Here is an 18,119-nt window from a genome sequence, read left to right on the forward strand (position 1 = left end):
AAAAACATAACTGAGGCCATTATTCTTTTATGGAGTACAAATGACCACATTTTGATAATCCTCTGTCTTTCCTTTTTACTATGTTCAATGCTAGCAAAAACAGCCTGATGAAAATTCCTCAGAGACCAGCATTCTCGTTTCCCCCATGTTAAGGGCAATATCACCATTTCTCCAGGTCTCCTACTTACAGAAAGTTTGGGTATTTCACACTTATCAGACTGTTTCAGCACTGGGCATTTGGAGAACACAAACAAGATGTGTTCCCTGACTATATCTTTCCCATGAGCATTCACACTCCCTGAAAAGGCCAGCCAATAATGACGTTTCAGTCTGTATTGAAGAATCAGTGGGCAGACAGAGACTATACCAGGGGCTAGGCAGATAGTTACTGAGCAGAGAAGATTTAGTGCCTGAGTATTAAACACATGTGAATAGTTTTCATTATGAAAAATAAATATGCTTTCCTTCATGTTTTTATTGACATGATTCTCTTGATATACCTTTTATTTTTTCACTTTTTATAGAATTATGAGTCTACAGGGATGTGTCTCAAATATAAGAAAACATGGAAAGCATGATAATAAATGGTAACAGCAAAAGTCGTCTTGTAGCAAATGATACAGGAATATACTAGGGAGTGGTTGGAGTTTTTACCTGAAACTTGAATTTAAGCATGGTTTAAACATGGCAAAAATTAAAATTATATTGTGCAGATGATTTCTGAAATATAACACACTTAGTGGCCAAATTTGACCACAATGTGGCCTTCAGAAAAGTTTCTTTTGGTTATATTTTCTCTTTGGCATGTTGGTTTTAAGATTATTGCTCATTACTTTTCTCATGTGTTCCATTTTTAGCCTTGTCTAAAGTAGGACTTAGGCAACCAAATTTTAGAAGCTCCACAAATGATTCTTAGGCTCATCAAGGGTTGGGAGTCACTGAAAATAGGCAGGTGGTTAGCATGGACATGTTCCCCCTACCTCCCATCTGACCCCATCTTCCAAAGAAATGGTTTGCCTTCCCAGAGTGACAGCAATAGCACACTCTTGATGAGATTCATTATTTAACTGTGTGACTGAGGAGATCTGTGTATGTGACCCACAGTCACAGGAAGGCAGTTCAGAATGTTAGGAGTGCTAAACCTCATTAGCTGCTACGTATCATATTTGAGGTAAGACTACACTAATGATATGCGGATGATTCTGGTGAGGATAGAAAAGGCCCCTTGGCATAGTCCAAGAAAAAGATATAACAGAGGGAAAAGAAAGGGTGTAACAGATCTGGGAGATGTGAGCATCCTAGACTATTATATGATTTTTAAGGCCGGGAAAATTAACCAGATATTTCCATGTCTTTGAAGAAGCAGCCCTTACATTCCTCCAGCCCTCTTTGACTTGATCGCGTTCCCTAGTGGTCTTCTAATTACTAATACTACTTCATAGAAACTTTATTCTTTGGTAGAGGCCTAATGAATCCAAGCATTCCAGTCACTGGGAAGGAAACTTCCCCTAGTATAGATTTAATAAATTGAAAGTAAGCGTTATCAATCAGTCCTCTATGAGTGTCATTAACATGACGCAGCCTTCAAAACTCTGATCAACTTCAAACCCACTGACAAAATTCAGTTCTCTGGCTTGCAATGTTTTTTTTTTTTTATTTTTTAAAATGTTTATTCAGTTTTGAGAGAGAGAGAGAGAGACTGCATGAGTGGGGGAGGGGCAGAGAGAGTGGGAGACACAGAATCTGAAGCAGGCTCCAGGCTCTGAGCTGTCAGCACAGAGCTCAACGCAGGGCTCGAACCCACGAACTGTGAGATCATGACCTGAGCTGAAGTTGACCTAAGCTGAGCTTAAACTAATGAGCCACCCAGGTGCCTCTCTGAATAAACCCTTGACCACTCTGAGAAGTTCAGTTTTGAGAGAGGGGGAATGTGCTAGCAGCATATTCTGTGATACCACTCTGGCATTTTTCTAATTTCAAAACCAACACAGGAATATGGATTTTAAGACTGTATTTTGATGGAAACTTTTATCTGTGATCCAAAATCCTCACCATTTTCCTTATATTTTTTCAGGATGTGAACATTGAGTTGAAGAAATCTGTTAAGTTTCCATGGAAATGGTGCCAATTAATTTTTTCTGTTCCTCAGGAAAATTCCTTGACTTAGCAATAATGTAACTTCCTGGCAATCCCTTGGCAGTCTTGAATGTAGGGCATCTGAAACACTTATAATTTCAGAGGGAAAATAGTTGGCTCTTGTAATCCCTTTTTCTTCCAGCATATAGTGAAAGAATTAAATAATTTCTTTATCCTTCCTTAGAGAACCTGTTTAGTCCCTTTAGAAAATCTTGATTCTGACAAACATTTCAGAAAAGGGCCTTTTGTTTTTTGTTTTGTTTTGTTCTGTTTGGCGAAGCAGGTACTGCTCTTCTTATTATACCATGAAATCCCAGGATAGTTAAAGAGTAATCACTAATTCACTAACTAGCAGTTTTGATCACCTAGTATGTCCCATGGCCTGGATGGTCATAAATATCTGAAACGGTTTAGAGAAAAATGGTTGGACAGAGTAAACCCTTTGGGGTACTTAATTCTTTAATTTTAAAATCTTCCCAATTATTCTTAATTATCTCTTCTCCTACTAGATTCTGATTTCCCTGAAGACTGCAGTAATCAGGGAGGTTTTCCAACATTCTATGAGGTTTAATGTTCCTCTTCTCCTTGCAAAAGAACAATATTCTTTTCTGTTCTGCAGAATTACTGATGTCCTCGGTTGGAGGGATCTAGGGAAACTGGTCTCAGGTGACTAATCTCAAATATTATCAATAAGTTGGATTTAAATATCTAGAGAGAAAAAATTCATACCAAATTTGATTAAAATTTCAGCATCCTCGCCCTAAAATCATTTAAAAAAAATCTAGTGATTGTTGACCTTGATGAAACCAATTAGGTAACAAGAGATGGGCAGAATTTGATCCAATAAAATATTTTACAATTAGGTTCTTGTTTCCTTTCACTGTCCCCTTTTTTTCTGGTACAGAAGAGACTAGTTTTCTGTTCATACAATAGAAGAATGATTGGTCTCTTTTAGGCTTCATGGACACTACAGCTTTTCCTTAGGCTGCTCTCTGGGGGAAAGCCAGAGGACAACTGGTAAGAGCAGGAATTCCAAGGATCTTTTATTATTTTTGCTATTTGTCAGCTTCCTTCATCTCTGGTGGCCTTCTTCACGTTTCCCCCTTCATTCCAACGGCGTTTAATTAAAACATGAAAATGGAATAATTTATTTAAAAATGCTTCAGGGAAATATTCTCCTAAAGAGCTCAAAGCACCCTTTCTCTTTATTCTTTCCCAAATGCTGTGAGGTATGTGGGGGAGTCCTGATAGGAATAATCTCTACTTTGTTAATCCTGCAGGAACTGTTTGATTCTCCTTGTACAATGATCTCATATGGAGTTCTGCACTTATTTCTTGAGACAGGTATAAAGGTCCAGTGGAAGGATAATGGTAACCTTAAAAAGAATAATCTTTTCCCTCATATTAGTGAATCACTAGAAATGGAAAGTGTCAAATAGAGGGGTTTTTTTGGCATATAAATTTGTTAGCAGTATATCTATGGGTTCAGGGAGGACCAGAAATTGTGCTTTATTATGTGCTGCATTCAAGCATCATGTACTTAATTGGGAGAATGATCTAAGTACAACCTTGCTGCCATTGGAAATGCCACTTGAAGTGATGGATGAAGATCCCTCATTTAAGGACACACCTTTGTTTGGAAGACAATCCATGGCTGTCTTAGAAGCAGGTCCACTGAGGTTGTGTATTATTTTTTTTTAATGTTTATTAAATGTTTAAAGTTTATTAAAGTTTATTAAATTTTAATGTTTATTTATTTTTAATGTTTATTTAGTTTTGAGACATGGGGGAGAGGGGGCAGAGACAGAGGGAGGCAGAGGATCTGAAACGGGCTCTGTGTTGACAGCCCAGAGCCCAATGCGGAGCCTGAACTCATGAGCCATGAGATCATGACCTGAGCAGAGGTAACAACACACTTAACCGACTGAGCCACCCAGACAGTCCAAGGTGGTGTATTTACCAGCTTGGTGGTGTTAGAAGTTGGTGCAGTCATTGCCTAGCCATCTCTATGATGGCACAAAAGGAAACTGGCTAGGGGGGTGTTTAGTGGCTGCTGTGAGATAACCTCTTGATTTTATTTTAATGTCTCTCTCAATAATTCACTGGTAGCAATTTCAAGGCAATGCTATTTGGACTGAAGTTATTTTCAGATATTTATGACCATCCAGTCCATGGGACATACTAGCTGATCAAAACTGCTTATTACTGAATTAGTGATTACTCTTTAACTGGGATTTCATGGTATAATAAGAAAATACCTGAAAAGGTTTAGAGAAAAATGGTTGGACAGAGGGTAAAAGCATCAGCACGTGCTCACTGGTGATCAGAGCCAGCCCCCTACATCTGTCACCTTTTACATTTCTCACTTTTGAACTTTAACCAAGCCCTTATTATCGGGGGGTGGGGGGGGGGAGAGGATCACAATAAATAACCCACTAGAGTTTCTCTTTTCAATAGGAACCACGGATGTCAGGGTAAACCGGAGGCAGCTGCCTCTTTGTAGAGCAAGAGGAAAATTTTTCCACTGTGTGTGATGTCTCTATAGCTTCAGTATTCAGCTCTTTTCTGCATGACAAGTACGTGTTCTCCAAAATGCTGGATCAAGTACTGAAGGCAAGAGAATAGTGAGAAAAGGGCACAGTCTTTGAATGGAGTTCAGTGCAGAGTACAGACATCCCACGCTGGTTCCCTTCATTGCGGAATCAATCATCTGTCCGCCACTGCCCCCAATTTACGTTCCAGAGGCTACTCTCTCTAAAGGCCTATAAAAGCATGGTCTCCATGCATGTTAGAGGATTTGTCTTACTTGACCTTCCTAGAGCCCTGCTAACAACATCATCAACATCGCCACAAACATTCTCACAAGGCTGTTTCTTGCCTGTATAAATTACAATAATTTTCTTGTATTAATCTTATTATGGCAAAATTATATTTGGGCAAGACACTAATTTAAGAGTAAAACTCATCAGGCACACAGTTATTATTACTATTGTTTGTTTTACAATTATTTACTTCTATCCTCGGAGACTTTATTCAATATTCATAAGGCTTCTTTAGATCTTATTTAGAGATTATTAAATAAACTGAAGCTCATGTGAATACCTTGTCTCTTAGGACCGTGGAACCTGTCGCCATCAGATTGTTTTCTGGCTGTCTTTTGTTGAAACACTGTAAAAAAAAATAGCACATAATATTTATAGAACACAAACATAAAAAAGAACACGTGGAATTCTCCAGGAAACCAGAACACGATACATCATTTTCCTTAGCAGCAATTCTTGGATTGTATTATTTTGAGTAGGAGGATTATTAAATTTACAATTTTCTCATTTGTGCAGCTCATCAGTCATTTCAGAAAGCATTTTCTTTAGGCAGAATAGTGCAATGCTGATGGAGCACCTCGTTAAACTACTTAAATCAAGACATGATTCCATTTTGATATCAGGTAAAGATAAAAGGTGCGGTGTGCTAAAAATGATAAATGTTAAAATCACATGAGAAATCCCATTTGCACAGAAATTACTCATGCTGACTTTTGGTGATAAGCAAGGATAATGACTGTTTCTTCTTAAACAGATGAAAAGACTGCTGTATCTCACAGATGTAATAATAAAAAAAGACACTTTATTCTTGCATCACCTAGCTAGACCTCAGATATTAAAGCGGCTTATTCGAATTACTTCATTTTCTGAAAAGTGCTTTGTTCTCGTTTATTATTTCTCACACGAAATTCCATGAGACAAGTCAGCATTACTCACCTCATTTTGCAGAGAAAGATAAAATTGATTGTTTAATATTTATTGAGCACCCACAAAGTTCCGTATAACTCTGGCATTTGTTAGTGAAAAAGCCTATACCCTTTACAACTTGACTTTAGAAAATTGAACATCCCAGGGTTCGTTCCATTTATTTTTTATGGGGAGTCTGAATTACAGGGTCTGGGAACTGCAAGAGGACTTGGAAATTTACACCAACCTCATATGTTTAAAGATGAGGGAAGGGGAAGTTCCCTCGTAAAAGGGCTAAGTAATTTTACAATAATCCCAGAACTGTTGTTAGTAGAAATGTGATTTAGAGCCTCAAGCCTTTAACTGCAATCTATTGCTTGGTTCTCCATAGCACTGCTGTCTCTTCTCTTCCATAACTATTTCCCTTTAAAGATAAAGAAGGAGCTGGAGGGAGGGGATTCAAAGGAACCTTTGAGCATTTCCAGCACACTGTGTCTCTCGTTCTTATTAGCAGCTCATCAGGATTTCCTGGGACAATGGAGCTGAGGCAAGTGACAGTGGGAGTGGTCCAGCTGGACAGTGCTTGACCACTCTGGTTGGAAGATGCATCCCAGGAGTTGTTTTATATCCTTATCTTTTTTTTTTTTAATTTTTAATGTTTATTTTTGAGAGAGAGACACACACAGAGTGCGAGTGGGGGTGGGGCACAGAGAGAGAGGGAGACACAGAATCTGAAGCAGGTTCCAGGCTCTGAGCTGTCAGCACAGAGCTGGATGCAGGGCTCGAACCCATGAACCGTGAGATCATGACATAAGCAGAAGTTGGCGCTTAACCAACTGAGCCACCCAGGTGCCCCGGTTTTAATATTCTTTAAGCCAATCTATTCTCAAGGTCATACCTGCATTTAATCCACACCAAAATTCATACCACACCAAAAAGCATTTTTTAAGCATATATCGTTTGCCAGCTATTGTCAAGAGAAAGACTATTCGGCTCTACTATCCTCTTTCAAAGAGGAAAAGCAAATATATTTTCAAAGCATGATGTGTTTAAGAAAAATTATACACATATAATAACATTTCTGGTTGAAAACCAATTTTCTGCCTTGTTAGGATTTGGAAAACATGCTAAGTATAACTTAATGGCAAGTTCTGGGTTTGTGGTTTATATTTTTCCTTAAATATAATGATGGATATATGGTGTGTGAATATATTTTAGGATATTAGAAAGATTTTTACAAGTGATGCTTGATTTTTTTCCCATTGGCTAGTTCTAAAAAGTCTTGCAAAAATGAAACACTTTTGAAATTTTAATAACAGGCAGAGTCTTTGTGATTTTTTTAGCCAATATTGTGAAGATAATAACTAAAACTGTCTAAGACAAAGGAGCTGTAGTATGGCATCATTAATATGGAAAATAATCTGAATGCAAGGATAAGTTCAGACAACAAATTCTCCAAATAAAAAGTACATTAATTGATCAGTTTTAACAATTCTGCTGAATTTTAGAGCTACAGAGTACTTGGACATGGAATTCGTTTTTCCAGAGTTTTGGCATTAATTGTTACATCCTCTATGTTGTTCTGCTGACAACAGATGCCTGGCGTTTGTGAACTATCGTAAACGTTACACTCTCCCTGAGTTTCTAGTCTAAGAATTATAAAGAGCATATTTATTTATTGTTGAGATTTCACCAGGGCTTACCGTTGGGAGAGCCAGGGATCTGAGGGAAGATTGGAAGGGGAGTAGGGTGTCTGAGCAGGATGGTTATCAAAGTGCTGATAACAGAACTTTTTAAAAGCAGGGTATATGTCACACCCCACAGTACAAAGGCTCTTTCTACCTGGATAATCTCCTTTGCAATTCCCTTTTAAGTCACCTCCAGCTGCACCCATTTCAACTGGTCCCTTCCTACCACCTACAGACAAGCCTCAGTTCCTTACAGAGACTCACTTAGCAATTAGCACTTTGCCAAACACACCATTTTCTCATTGCTGTGGAAGATAGGAGGTGTTTTTGAATATGAGGTCATCTTGGAAAAAGGCCTACATTAACTCGTTTCTTGAAGAAAGAGCTAGTCCGTCAAAACGATCACTGACTCAAACATGCATCACAAGGAAACATACTCTGTTAGTTTAAGGACAAGAATTCGTGAACCTTTCTTTTTTTACAGTTAATATTAGCTAAAACATTCTAAATTTACCAGTAAAGCCTTTGTTCTAAAAAGCTTTACACGTTTTTTGTTTACCATGTTCACTCACGCAAACCTTTATTTATAAGAGGTAAATACACAATCCATGGTATCGTGAGAATTGAACATTGCGTCATGGGTCACTCAGCGTTCTATATGAAAGTACATATTTTTGTACAAGATTTGTGGTGAATAACACGAGAGTCTGTTGTAAATATACAGAAATTGAAAAACAAAAAACAAAAACAACATCCCGTATGCCAGAATGTTAACCAATTTGACACAGTGAAAGGGGCATAGTTTTGTCTTAATGCTAATAATATGTGTGACATGGGGAAATGGCTTTCTCCTCCTGAGCCTTTATTTCATTGCTGATAAAGGCAGAGTTCAGACAGATGATCTCTGATGTTTCACTCAACTCTGACATTCTAAGATGCTACCAATTCTTTCCCAAATCATTCTAGGCCCATTCGTCCTGAATAAATTCTTAAGTATGAATTTAAATAGGAGGCTCTGTTTTGAGGAAGAGATTATGTGTCTCAAGGGCTTAGAGTAATAGAAAACCTAGACAGTTAAATCACAGACCAAGGCTATTTTTTAAATAATATATGGAGGTGATCCTGTCCTTATGTGTTTGAATGCTTAGAGGGTACATTTTTTTTTTTTTTACCATATTTTACTGCATCAATGTTCAAAAAAATGCTATTAAGGCAATTATGACATACATCAACTTTGATGACTCTACCCCAGTGAAATCTTATTTTTCTTTCCTACCTAAAATTGGAACTTGAGAAGAAAGGAAAATGACTACATTATTAGTAGTTGTCACCACCTTTAAACATTAAAAAAAGTTCATAGAGAAAGAAAAACAATTTTTGAGGTTCAAAATAATCTCAAACAATGCAAATGTCCCAAATACCACCTCCATTTATTTTAAATATTGGAGGAACAACTTCTATAAAATTTTCTCAAGAATAGAAATGACACTAAATGGAGAAAATTAGCATAGTATTAAATATTCAAAACATTAAGCAAAGTAGAACTATCAGAAGAACAGAGGAGGAGGAGAAGGTGAAATATAACGAAATCATTGGCACTATTTGTCTTCCCAGGTTGCTTCTGTAAGAACATTCTTCATGTCAGCTTCATTTGTGGCCTGTTTCAAACAAAGGGACCCTTCCAAAGCCACTCTCCTAAAACATCTGACAAAACTTATTTGGAATTACTTTGTAAGTGGCTAAGGTAATGCAAAGTCTGTGCAATAGCCAAACGCGTTCATAAAGATGTGACTTACGAACAACAAACCCCTTGATATTCCATGCCTGTTAGTGCAACATAAAATGTTTAGAGCTATCACTGAAGATTATTCCTGAAACTAGAGACTTGATATAAAAAATATGCAGACTTGTATTGTGCTCTGGGTTCTCAGGGAATGTCACTACACAGGTAGCAGCAGTGTGTTTATTATTCATTCAACAACGTTTCAATAGGTTGCTACTGTGTAATCAACTACAGTGCTAGGTCCTGAAGATGCAAAGGCAAATAAGATCCAGTCATAGTTTCTATACTGTCCTCCATTTTGATGTATTCATTTAAGCAAAGGTCAAAGGTGTCATTAGTACCTACTGAGGAGAGGGGATAGAAATGAGAATCAAGGAGGTCAGTGAGGGTGGTCATTTGACCCCCTTAGCCTTACTCTTCCCACCTTGTTACCTCAACTTTACACCCTGGGAAAGTTAATCACAAAAAGGTAGAATGACTATAAACAACCCCCTTGTCTAACCAGCAAAAACAAGTTAGCAGAACGTTCTAATCCAATAAGTAGTCACGTTGGCTAATCAAACTGAAGCTCAGACGAGAGATATAGCTTCTTTGCAAATTGATCAAGATGGATTGAGCACTCCAATTGGCTTAAAACCACCATTTCATTCAGCTAGCAATAGCTACAGGTTATTAATTTGAACAAATTTATCAAACACAGGTCACTACATTTGACTAGGCACATTAGGGTGGGAATGGCTACAGAGAGTCACATCAGCCACATACTATGAAGGTCTTCCACACAAAAGCAGTTTATGGCCTGGGAGATGTATATAGTCAGGAGTTGCGACCTGTTTTAACAGGAGAATCTGCAAATGGTCAACCAGCACACAGGAGGTCACCGAGGTCAACCAGCACACAGGAGGCTTACTTCTGAGATTGGTAGAGAAGGAAAGTTGGAAATCACATAACTATCAGATGGAAGATGGCATAAATATTCTAATTCAATGGCAATAACAATTTTCTCCTAAGGAGAAAGCATGAATTGTCTTTCCAATTTGTAATGGAAACTAAGTCTAATAGGCATGTTCCCATAAAAATCTTCTCCCAAACTAGGAAATATTACTATAAATTATTTTTTTTCTATTTCTAAGGAATTTAATTTTTACTAGAGTTGAAGGCAAACTGTTTTTATTTGCATATTTATTCCTTTTGATGCAAATCAGATAATTTCTATTCTAGAAATGTTTCTTATCCAGGAAGTTGAGACATTCAGAGGAAGAGAGAGCAGTTGGTTTGTGGAATTCTGTGTAATTAGAGCTTGAGGCCATTGCAATGAGTTTATTAGCAAGATCTCCAACCCACCACCGAGCACGCAGATCCTTCTTCCTCCTGTTACCAGGCTGCTTGCATAGCACTAATCTGGGGGTTTGTCTCCTCCCATATGATTTCATTTGGGTTCACTGCCTAATTTTTTTTTTGACCATTTGTATTCAATAATGATACAAGTGAAGACATTACTCTAGTAACATCCTTAGTAATTTATCTTTGTTTTGCAGAGAAGTGCTTTGGGTTGTTGAGAAGCCACTGTAATACTTTAGAAATTATGATGAGTTCACCTTTTGGTTCCAGCTTGGTGATTGCCAGAAATAACTTCTCTGGCCTCTCTTTTTATACCTATATGAGGAAATGTTGCTATCTTAGGAGGTAACCAATAGGATCTGGTCACACTCACTTTGAACAGGCATTAAATGCTAATTCCGCTCTTAAGACTCAGACTAGAGAAATGCAGACTGAAAATTCTAAGAGGACGGGGCTGTCCCATTTGTGCAATGTGGTGTTCATTATGGATAGTTAATAAATAACTTGGAAAAGTCATGCAAGATGAGATATTGGCATATGAAACCCAAGGTAAAAAGCCAAAGGTATGTCACCTGCAAAGAGCTGACCCTGTCTCACCTCTGTGTCTACTGAATACCCTTCATCACAGCGATTACCATTTTTGCATCCTACTTTGTGCTGGCTACTATACATGGGTCGTTTCAATTCCCATGAAAACTCTATGAAGGAGGTTTTAGCATTCTTTTTTTTTTTTTCACCAAATGAAACAAGGTGATGTAACTTGCACAAAGTCACACAGCTTTTAAGTGGCTAAGTCCTGATTCTACTTCTGTTTCATCTAGTTGCACAATCTTCATGAATTTCACTCTACCATGCTTCTGGTCCCTCAGAGGATGCTCTTCTCAGTGTGCCAATTTTCTCATTTTTTCTCCACCTACTACACATTTAGAGGGAAAAAGATGCACACACTCAAAATGCTGATGAAAAATATTGTGCATTTGTGAAATCTAAAGTAAGAAAAAAAGACAATTTGTGTGGATAGCTATTCGGCATCTATGATTTTATGTTCAAACGGCCCTTCCCTGAAGTATTCCGATGTTTACTTTGTCTCAACAATGGAAACAATCCATTACATGGTTTCTCAACCTTGGCACCGTGGCCATTTTGGACTGACTAATTCTTTGTGATGGGGCCTTTCCTGTGTTCTATAAGTATTAGGTATAGTGGCATCTCTGGCCTTTACCCACTAGTCATTAGTACTGTCCCAGGGGTGACAACTGAAAATGTACCTAAACACTGCCAAATGTCTTCTGGGAGGCAAATCGCCACCAGTTACAAACTACTCTTCTAGGTCAATTAAACTTCTTACTAAAGAGATATTTAACAGAGTCTCTATAAGCATCAAAAGTAAGGGGAAAAAGGCCAGATTTCATCCTGCTGTTGAATGAAAATCTAAGTGCTTGACAATATTTGCATTTTTTTTTCACATGTAATATAAACCTTTTCATGTCAATTCACACCGTAGTTGATTTCTGCCTCTTTCTCCATTCACTAACATACAGGAATTGAATTTCTGAAGAGGAGGCTGGAAGAGCGCCTCATTATTATGCCAACACTCTTAGATGTTTAGCAAAGCCCTTCTTAGGTTTCATTCAATGTTTCTGTGATGTGTCACTGTGAGAAGGATGGAAAGAACAAATCAAAACACCTGGGTTACACAGGCAGGCTCAATTCCCTCTGAAGGACAGTGTGAGCACAGGTTTGAACAACTGTTCCTTTGCAGAGCTCTATCAGCACCCTGTCAAGGAAAGGGGAGAGGCAGAGAATCACAGGGGCATACAGGGGCACTGGGCTTACAAACAGAATGATAAATATGTCCCCACAGAGTGCCTGTGATATACATATGAAGTCCTGGAGCTAAATGGCTTGGACAAGGTCACCAAGCCAGTGAGTAGGATCCAAGGCACTTTACGTAAGGCCTACTTTAATCCACTTGACCACATTTCTTCACTAATGAGAACAGAGACCATTCTGTTCTCTCACATACACAATGAATGATATGGATTAATTTTCCTAAGAGAGTCTACAAGGTCTTTTTTTCTGTTTGCATTTCAATTACATTGTATGTGATCAATTTCAAGTACAAATGAATTGCAAGTGGAAAATTTCTGAGAGCAACTGAGTTGCACTTGACATTTTGGGGTCCCAGTAGCTGAGTAGCTCTCAAAAAGGTCATATACAACTTCGTTGCTCTGCAAAATGCCAAGGGCAACTCAGTGGCAATTGAAAATGGAAAGGGAAATTACATTCTACCCCAAATCAGCAGCATAGACTCTGAAGAAGGATCTTGGTTCTATGAACTGTGTGATGGGAAAATGGGAAATTGTCCATTGGTGTTGAAAAATTTTCCCCAAAAGGCAGTCATCTCTTTGCATGATTTATAGATATAGTTTTACTACCAATCTATATACACTATGCACAGCGTTCATTTTCTTTCCTTGATTAGTCTTAAATCAAGAATTCTGTCATTAAGGAGGACTGTGAATCCATATTAATTCCTCCATATTCTCGAAGCTTAATGAACCTGATCCTCTGCCATATTATGTGGAGAAAAAGATGGAGAGAATGCAGATCTGAGCACACAGATTTCAAAAACTTTTCATTTAAGAAAAATGAGTTAGTCTTTTTGTGGTTGTTCACACAAAGTAGGTTTAGTATAACAGTCATGGAATGGAAAAAATCAGAAACATATCTCTTAATAAAATGAACCACGGGTTCGGTTTTGCATTAATAAGTTACATTTCCAGGGGCAGGAGACGGTGGTGATGGTTGAAATAGAGCTTCTCTCTGACACGTTATGCTGTGTGAAGCGGTTAGAATGCTTAGTTCTAAATAGGAGAACTTCACAGCCGTAGTATTTCAAACATAGGATGGTTCAACTGTCAAGACAAATATAGTATGATTTCATTCATATGTGGAATCTAAAAAAAAATGAATAAACAAACAAACAAAAAGCAGAATCAGACCTATAAACACAGAGAACAAACTGATGGTTGCCAGAGGGAGGAGGTGTGTGGGGAGGGGCAAAATGGGTGAAGGGGAGAGGGAGACACCAGCTTCCAGTTATGGATGAATAAGTCATGGGGACGAAAGACACAGCATGGGGAATACAGTCAATGGTATTGTAATAGCACTGCATCATGACAAATGGTGAACACAACATAATGTATAAAGAAGCTGAATCACTATGTTGTACACCTGAAACTAACATAGCCTTGAGTGTCCACTACACTAAAGCAAACAAAACAAAACAAAAACAAACCATAAGATGGTTTAAAATAAGAGAAATTCTGGAATTAGTAGATTGATATATTATGCTGACCATCCTCCAGAGTGTTAATAAAGTGTCCTAATGAACCACACTGATGTGGTTTTGGTCACTTTTACCATTTATTCATCTTTGTTTTTATTCAATTAATATTCATCAATTATTCATAGTTTCTACTATGAATTCAGCACTAAGCTTGGCACCAAAGATACAAGGATGGGCAAAACCAGAAAAGATTGGTCTTTCTTCATGGATCTTATGGGTCAGAAGGAGGAAATAAATATTAACAAATAATCCAGAAATAAATCGATCAGTAAAGGAAATTTGTGGTGTCCTGTGAACAGGCATGGGGACCAGGCTGATTTGGGTCCAAATCCTACATCTTCTTCTTCCTAATTTTATTATCATGGGCAAGACACTGGAACTCACCAAACATCAGTTTCGTCATCTATAAAATGAGGCTATTAATGCCAACCATGTAGGATTGTCCCGTGAATTAGAAATTATCATGAAGGTTGTCTAATAATAATTGTTACAATGAGTAGACTGAGCCAATTTATCCCTTTAGAGGACAGGATAACTCCCCTCAGCCCCTCTTCTCTGTCTCTAATAGATTTCTTACCCTCTGATTCTACCAGAATCCAGGAAGCACACACTTTTCCTATAATTTAAAGTTAGTTTATCAAAGTCATTGTCTGCCCAGAAAGAAACTGAGGGAAGACAAAGTAGAATTGCTTTTAATTATGATCTATTGAGTGTATGTCACATACCAAATATTGTGCTGGGTAATTATTGTTAATTTTATCTCCCTTAAAGATTACAACAATCTTTGAGGTAGATATTATTTTTACCCCAAACTTACAATGAGGAAATTGAATCTCAGATATATGACATTATTTGTTTAGATAATATCGGCTGAATCTCAATACTTTCTGCAAAGGTGTAATGGGGAAACTCAGTTTTCCTCCTGTGTCTTTTATGTGTGTCTCCTTTTCTTTCACACTTCTGCCACACTCATAACACTCAACTTCATTTATGGTCACCAAACATGTGGAGTTTTTCCCCCATCAAGGAATTTATGACACCAGTTGAGTGTCCTACAATTTAACTCAATTCTGATACTATCTACCTGGTGATAGTGTCAGATCTCACAGTATGAGGGCTCAGTTCCACAAGACTGCTTCTACTCTACTTCAGATGCCAATCATTAGTAGTAGATTCCTAGGTTATCCATAGCTTCTGTCTAATTTGGCTACAAATTGGAGATTCCCATGATTCCCTCTTCAGGTTCAATTAATTTGTTAGGGTGGCTCACAGACTTCATAAAAACATTTACTTACATTTTCCAATATATTAAAGGATATGATAAAGGGTACAGGTGAATAGCTAGATGAAAAAATCCATAGGGAAAAGTCTGGGAGGGTCCCAAGTGTAGGAGCTTCTGTTCCCATCAAGTAGGGATGTATCACCCTTCCTGTGTGGATTTGTTTGCCAACATGGAGTCTCTGGGAATCTCCTACTAGTAGGATTTTATGGAGACTTCCTCACATAGGCACAATTGATCAAGAAGTCGATTTTCAGCCCTTCGCCCTTCTCCACAAAATGGGGGACTGGGGCTGAAGATTCCTTGCTGCTAATCATGACTTGGTGTATTTAATGCCTAGCCCTCATCCAGGAGCCCATTCAGGGTTTCCTCTGTAGAGCAAAAAACACTCCTGCCATCCAGGAAATAACTTGAGGAAATTACAAGGTTTCAGGAGTCCTGTGCCAGGAATTGGAGGGTGGACATAAACATACATATTTTCTATTATCTCACAAAAGCCAACATAATTTTACTGTATATCTCTGGTTTATCTGCCTAGTTTCCTTGCTAGTACTTTCTTGAATTTCTGAAATAGTAAGTTGGGATTGTGCATCCTGAATTCTTCTTCCATCTCCTATTCTACACCCTTCTCTTTGGCTATGTTAACACACTCTGTATGTGCCAACATTCTGCTACTACTTCTGTGCTCTGGCAAGAATTGGGGTAAATTAATGTTCTTCTAATTGAATGGGTGGCTTTCTGGGAAATGATGGCAATTTTATTTAATAGAGCTGCCTGAGCTATGGGAAAAAAAAAAAAGCAAAGATGTGATTAAAGACTCTTACCCTGTGAAATGCAAAGAACATCAAGAAAGAATTAGCTGATGAGGCAATGTTTTCCTAACGTGGGAACAGAATGATCAACAATCAATAGCATAAAAGGAAGAGGCAAGCAAGTGTGTCTCAGTGAAAAAGGAAAGGAAGAAATAATGGAAAGGAACTGTGGTGATCTCATTTACAGTTCATATTTTGCTACTGATTTGGGATATGGGGTAAAAACCATATATGCTTTTATATACTTAAGTGCAAAAAAATATGAAAACCAAAACCCCACATATTGTAAGCCTGGTACCTGTCTTCATAAAACTCAAATAGAGTGACAACAAACCACATTGTATAATTGAAGTAGAGAGATTTCTTATAAAGATTGAAGGGTGTCAAACTTGCAATAGGTGAGATAAATAGTTTCAAAAATTTCTTAGAAACTCAAGATGTCTAAGATTCTTTAAAGTTTCTGTGTGTGTGTGTGTGTGTGGGTATGTGTGTGTGTGTATGACAAATTGTACCATTGTCTTGTAGGGAATTAATTAATACACAAAGATTTTATCATCTGGTACTCAATACATCTTTATGTAGTTAATGAATAAATGAACCAGGAGAAAAATCATCTCAGTTCTCTTATTTAATGTGGGATAAACTAAAGGTTTAAGCAATCATAGCTCCAAAGTCCTTCTCCAATGCACTGAGGCAATCATCCATGATGGAAGGTTTATTCTTTGGAGAAACCGAACAAAAGTAGTTCTGGCCATGGACACGAGGCACAGTGGGTCACAAGAGTTACACACTGGGCTGAACACAGGGAGAACAAGTTGAATTATGCATTATAAATAGTGAAATTTCCCAGTTTCCTTCCCACACTTCATCTCAGACTTCTGGCAACCAGACATATAAAGTAGGTTGGAGTTTTGGACTTTATTCTAGGAAAACTGAAAAGGATAGAAAAAATAGATCTATATAAACTAACATTGTGGGGTAGGTAATTCAATGAAAAAGTTGTTTATCTCCCCTTCTAATGCAGTCCACAAATTAATAAGTAGAGTTTCCATTTAGGTTTTTGGAGCTTCATAAAAGCACAGTTAAGATATTTGATGGATGTATCAAGCATTCCAGATAGCACAAAAAGCAAACAAAGGTAATAGAGATAATATGAAAACTACAGAACAATTAAAATCACAAAAATTTTAAAAATCAAATCAGAACAAAATAAAAGAAAACAATAACAAAGGTATTGAATTCCACTGCCCTCACCACTTCCAAAGAAAGAGAAAATAAATATACAAAAATAACAAATTGAGAACAAGAAATGCATGTTCATACGAGGTACTGATACACAGAGGTCATCTCTCAGACACTATGGAGTTGTGCAGTACACCCAACCAAACAGAAAATGAGAATATGACAGCCAAGAAAAGAATGGGAAGGTAAAATGCAAAAAGTAGAACATCGCAACATGGGAGTCTCTACCTGTGGTCCTGAGAACACCCCAAGGAATGGGATATAGAAGACGATGTACCTCTTCAGAAACTTCTAGAATAAAACTAAATTCTTGTGTTGACCTGTATCTATTTTCTTTCTTTAAAAAAATATTTAGTGGTGGGGCACCTGGGAGGCTCAGTCAGTTGGGCATCCGACTTCGGCTCAGGTCATGATCTCACAGCTTGTGAGTTCACAGCTCAGAGCCTGGAGCCTGCTTCAGATTCTGTGTCTCCCTCTCTCTCTGCCCCTCCCCCACTCGTGCTCTGTCTCTCTCTCCCCTTCAAAAAAAAAAATAAACATTAAAAAAATTTTTTTTTTTAATTTTTATTGGGAGGTAGTGTCCTTGTCTAAGGCCTAGTAATATTCTAGAGATCACTATATTCGACAATCTAAGAATTTCTAATTGCACCTACTCCCTGACATAATAATTTAGATGATTGTTCCAGCTGACATTTTATTTTAGCTGACACATTTATTAATTTGTTATTTTCTAATTTGTAATCGTTTCTTGAACATTG

The 18,119-nt window shown here is 37.7% G+C and overlaps 1 protein-coding gene across 1 annotated transcript in view; it reads right to left on the bottom strand.

Moving 5' to 3' along the window:
* Window positions 1-18,119, bottom strand: part of BANK1 (B cell scaffold protein with ankyrin repeats 1) — a 314,203-nt gene that overhangs the window by 20,585 nt on the left and 275,499 nt on the right. The window contains 1 exon segment of the mRNA XM_030313356.1: window positions 5,239-5,304. Within this exon segment, the coding sequence (XP_030169216.1) occupies window positions 5,239-5,304 (66 nt within the window).

The sequence above is a fragment of the Lynx canadensis genome, chromosome B1, assembly GCF_007474595.2.
Source record: "Lynx canadensis isolate LIC74 chromosome B1, mLynCan4.pri.v2, whole genome shotgun sequence".
Taxonomy (NCBI): domain Eukaryota; kingdom Metazoa; phylum Chordata; class Mammalia; order Carnivora; family Felidae; genus Lynx; species Lynx canadensis.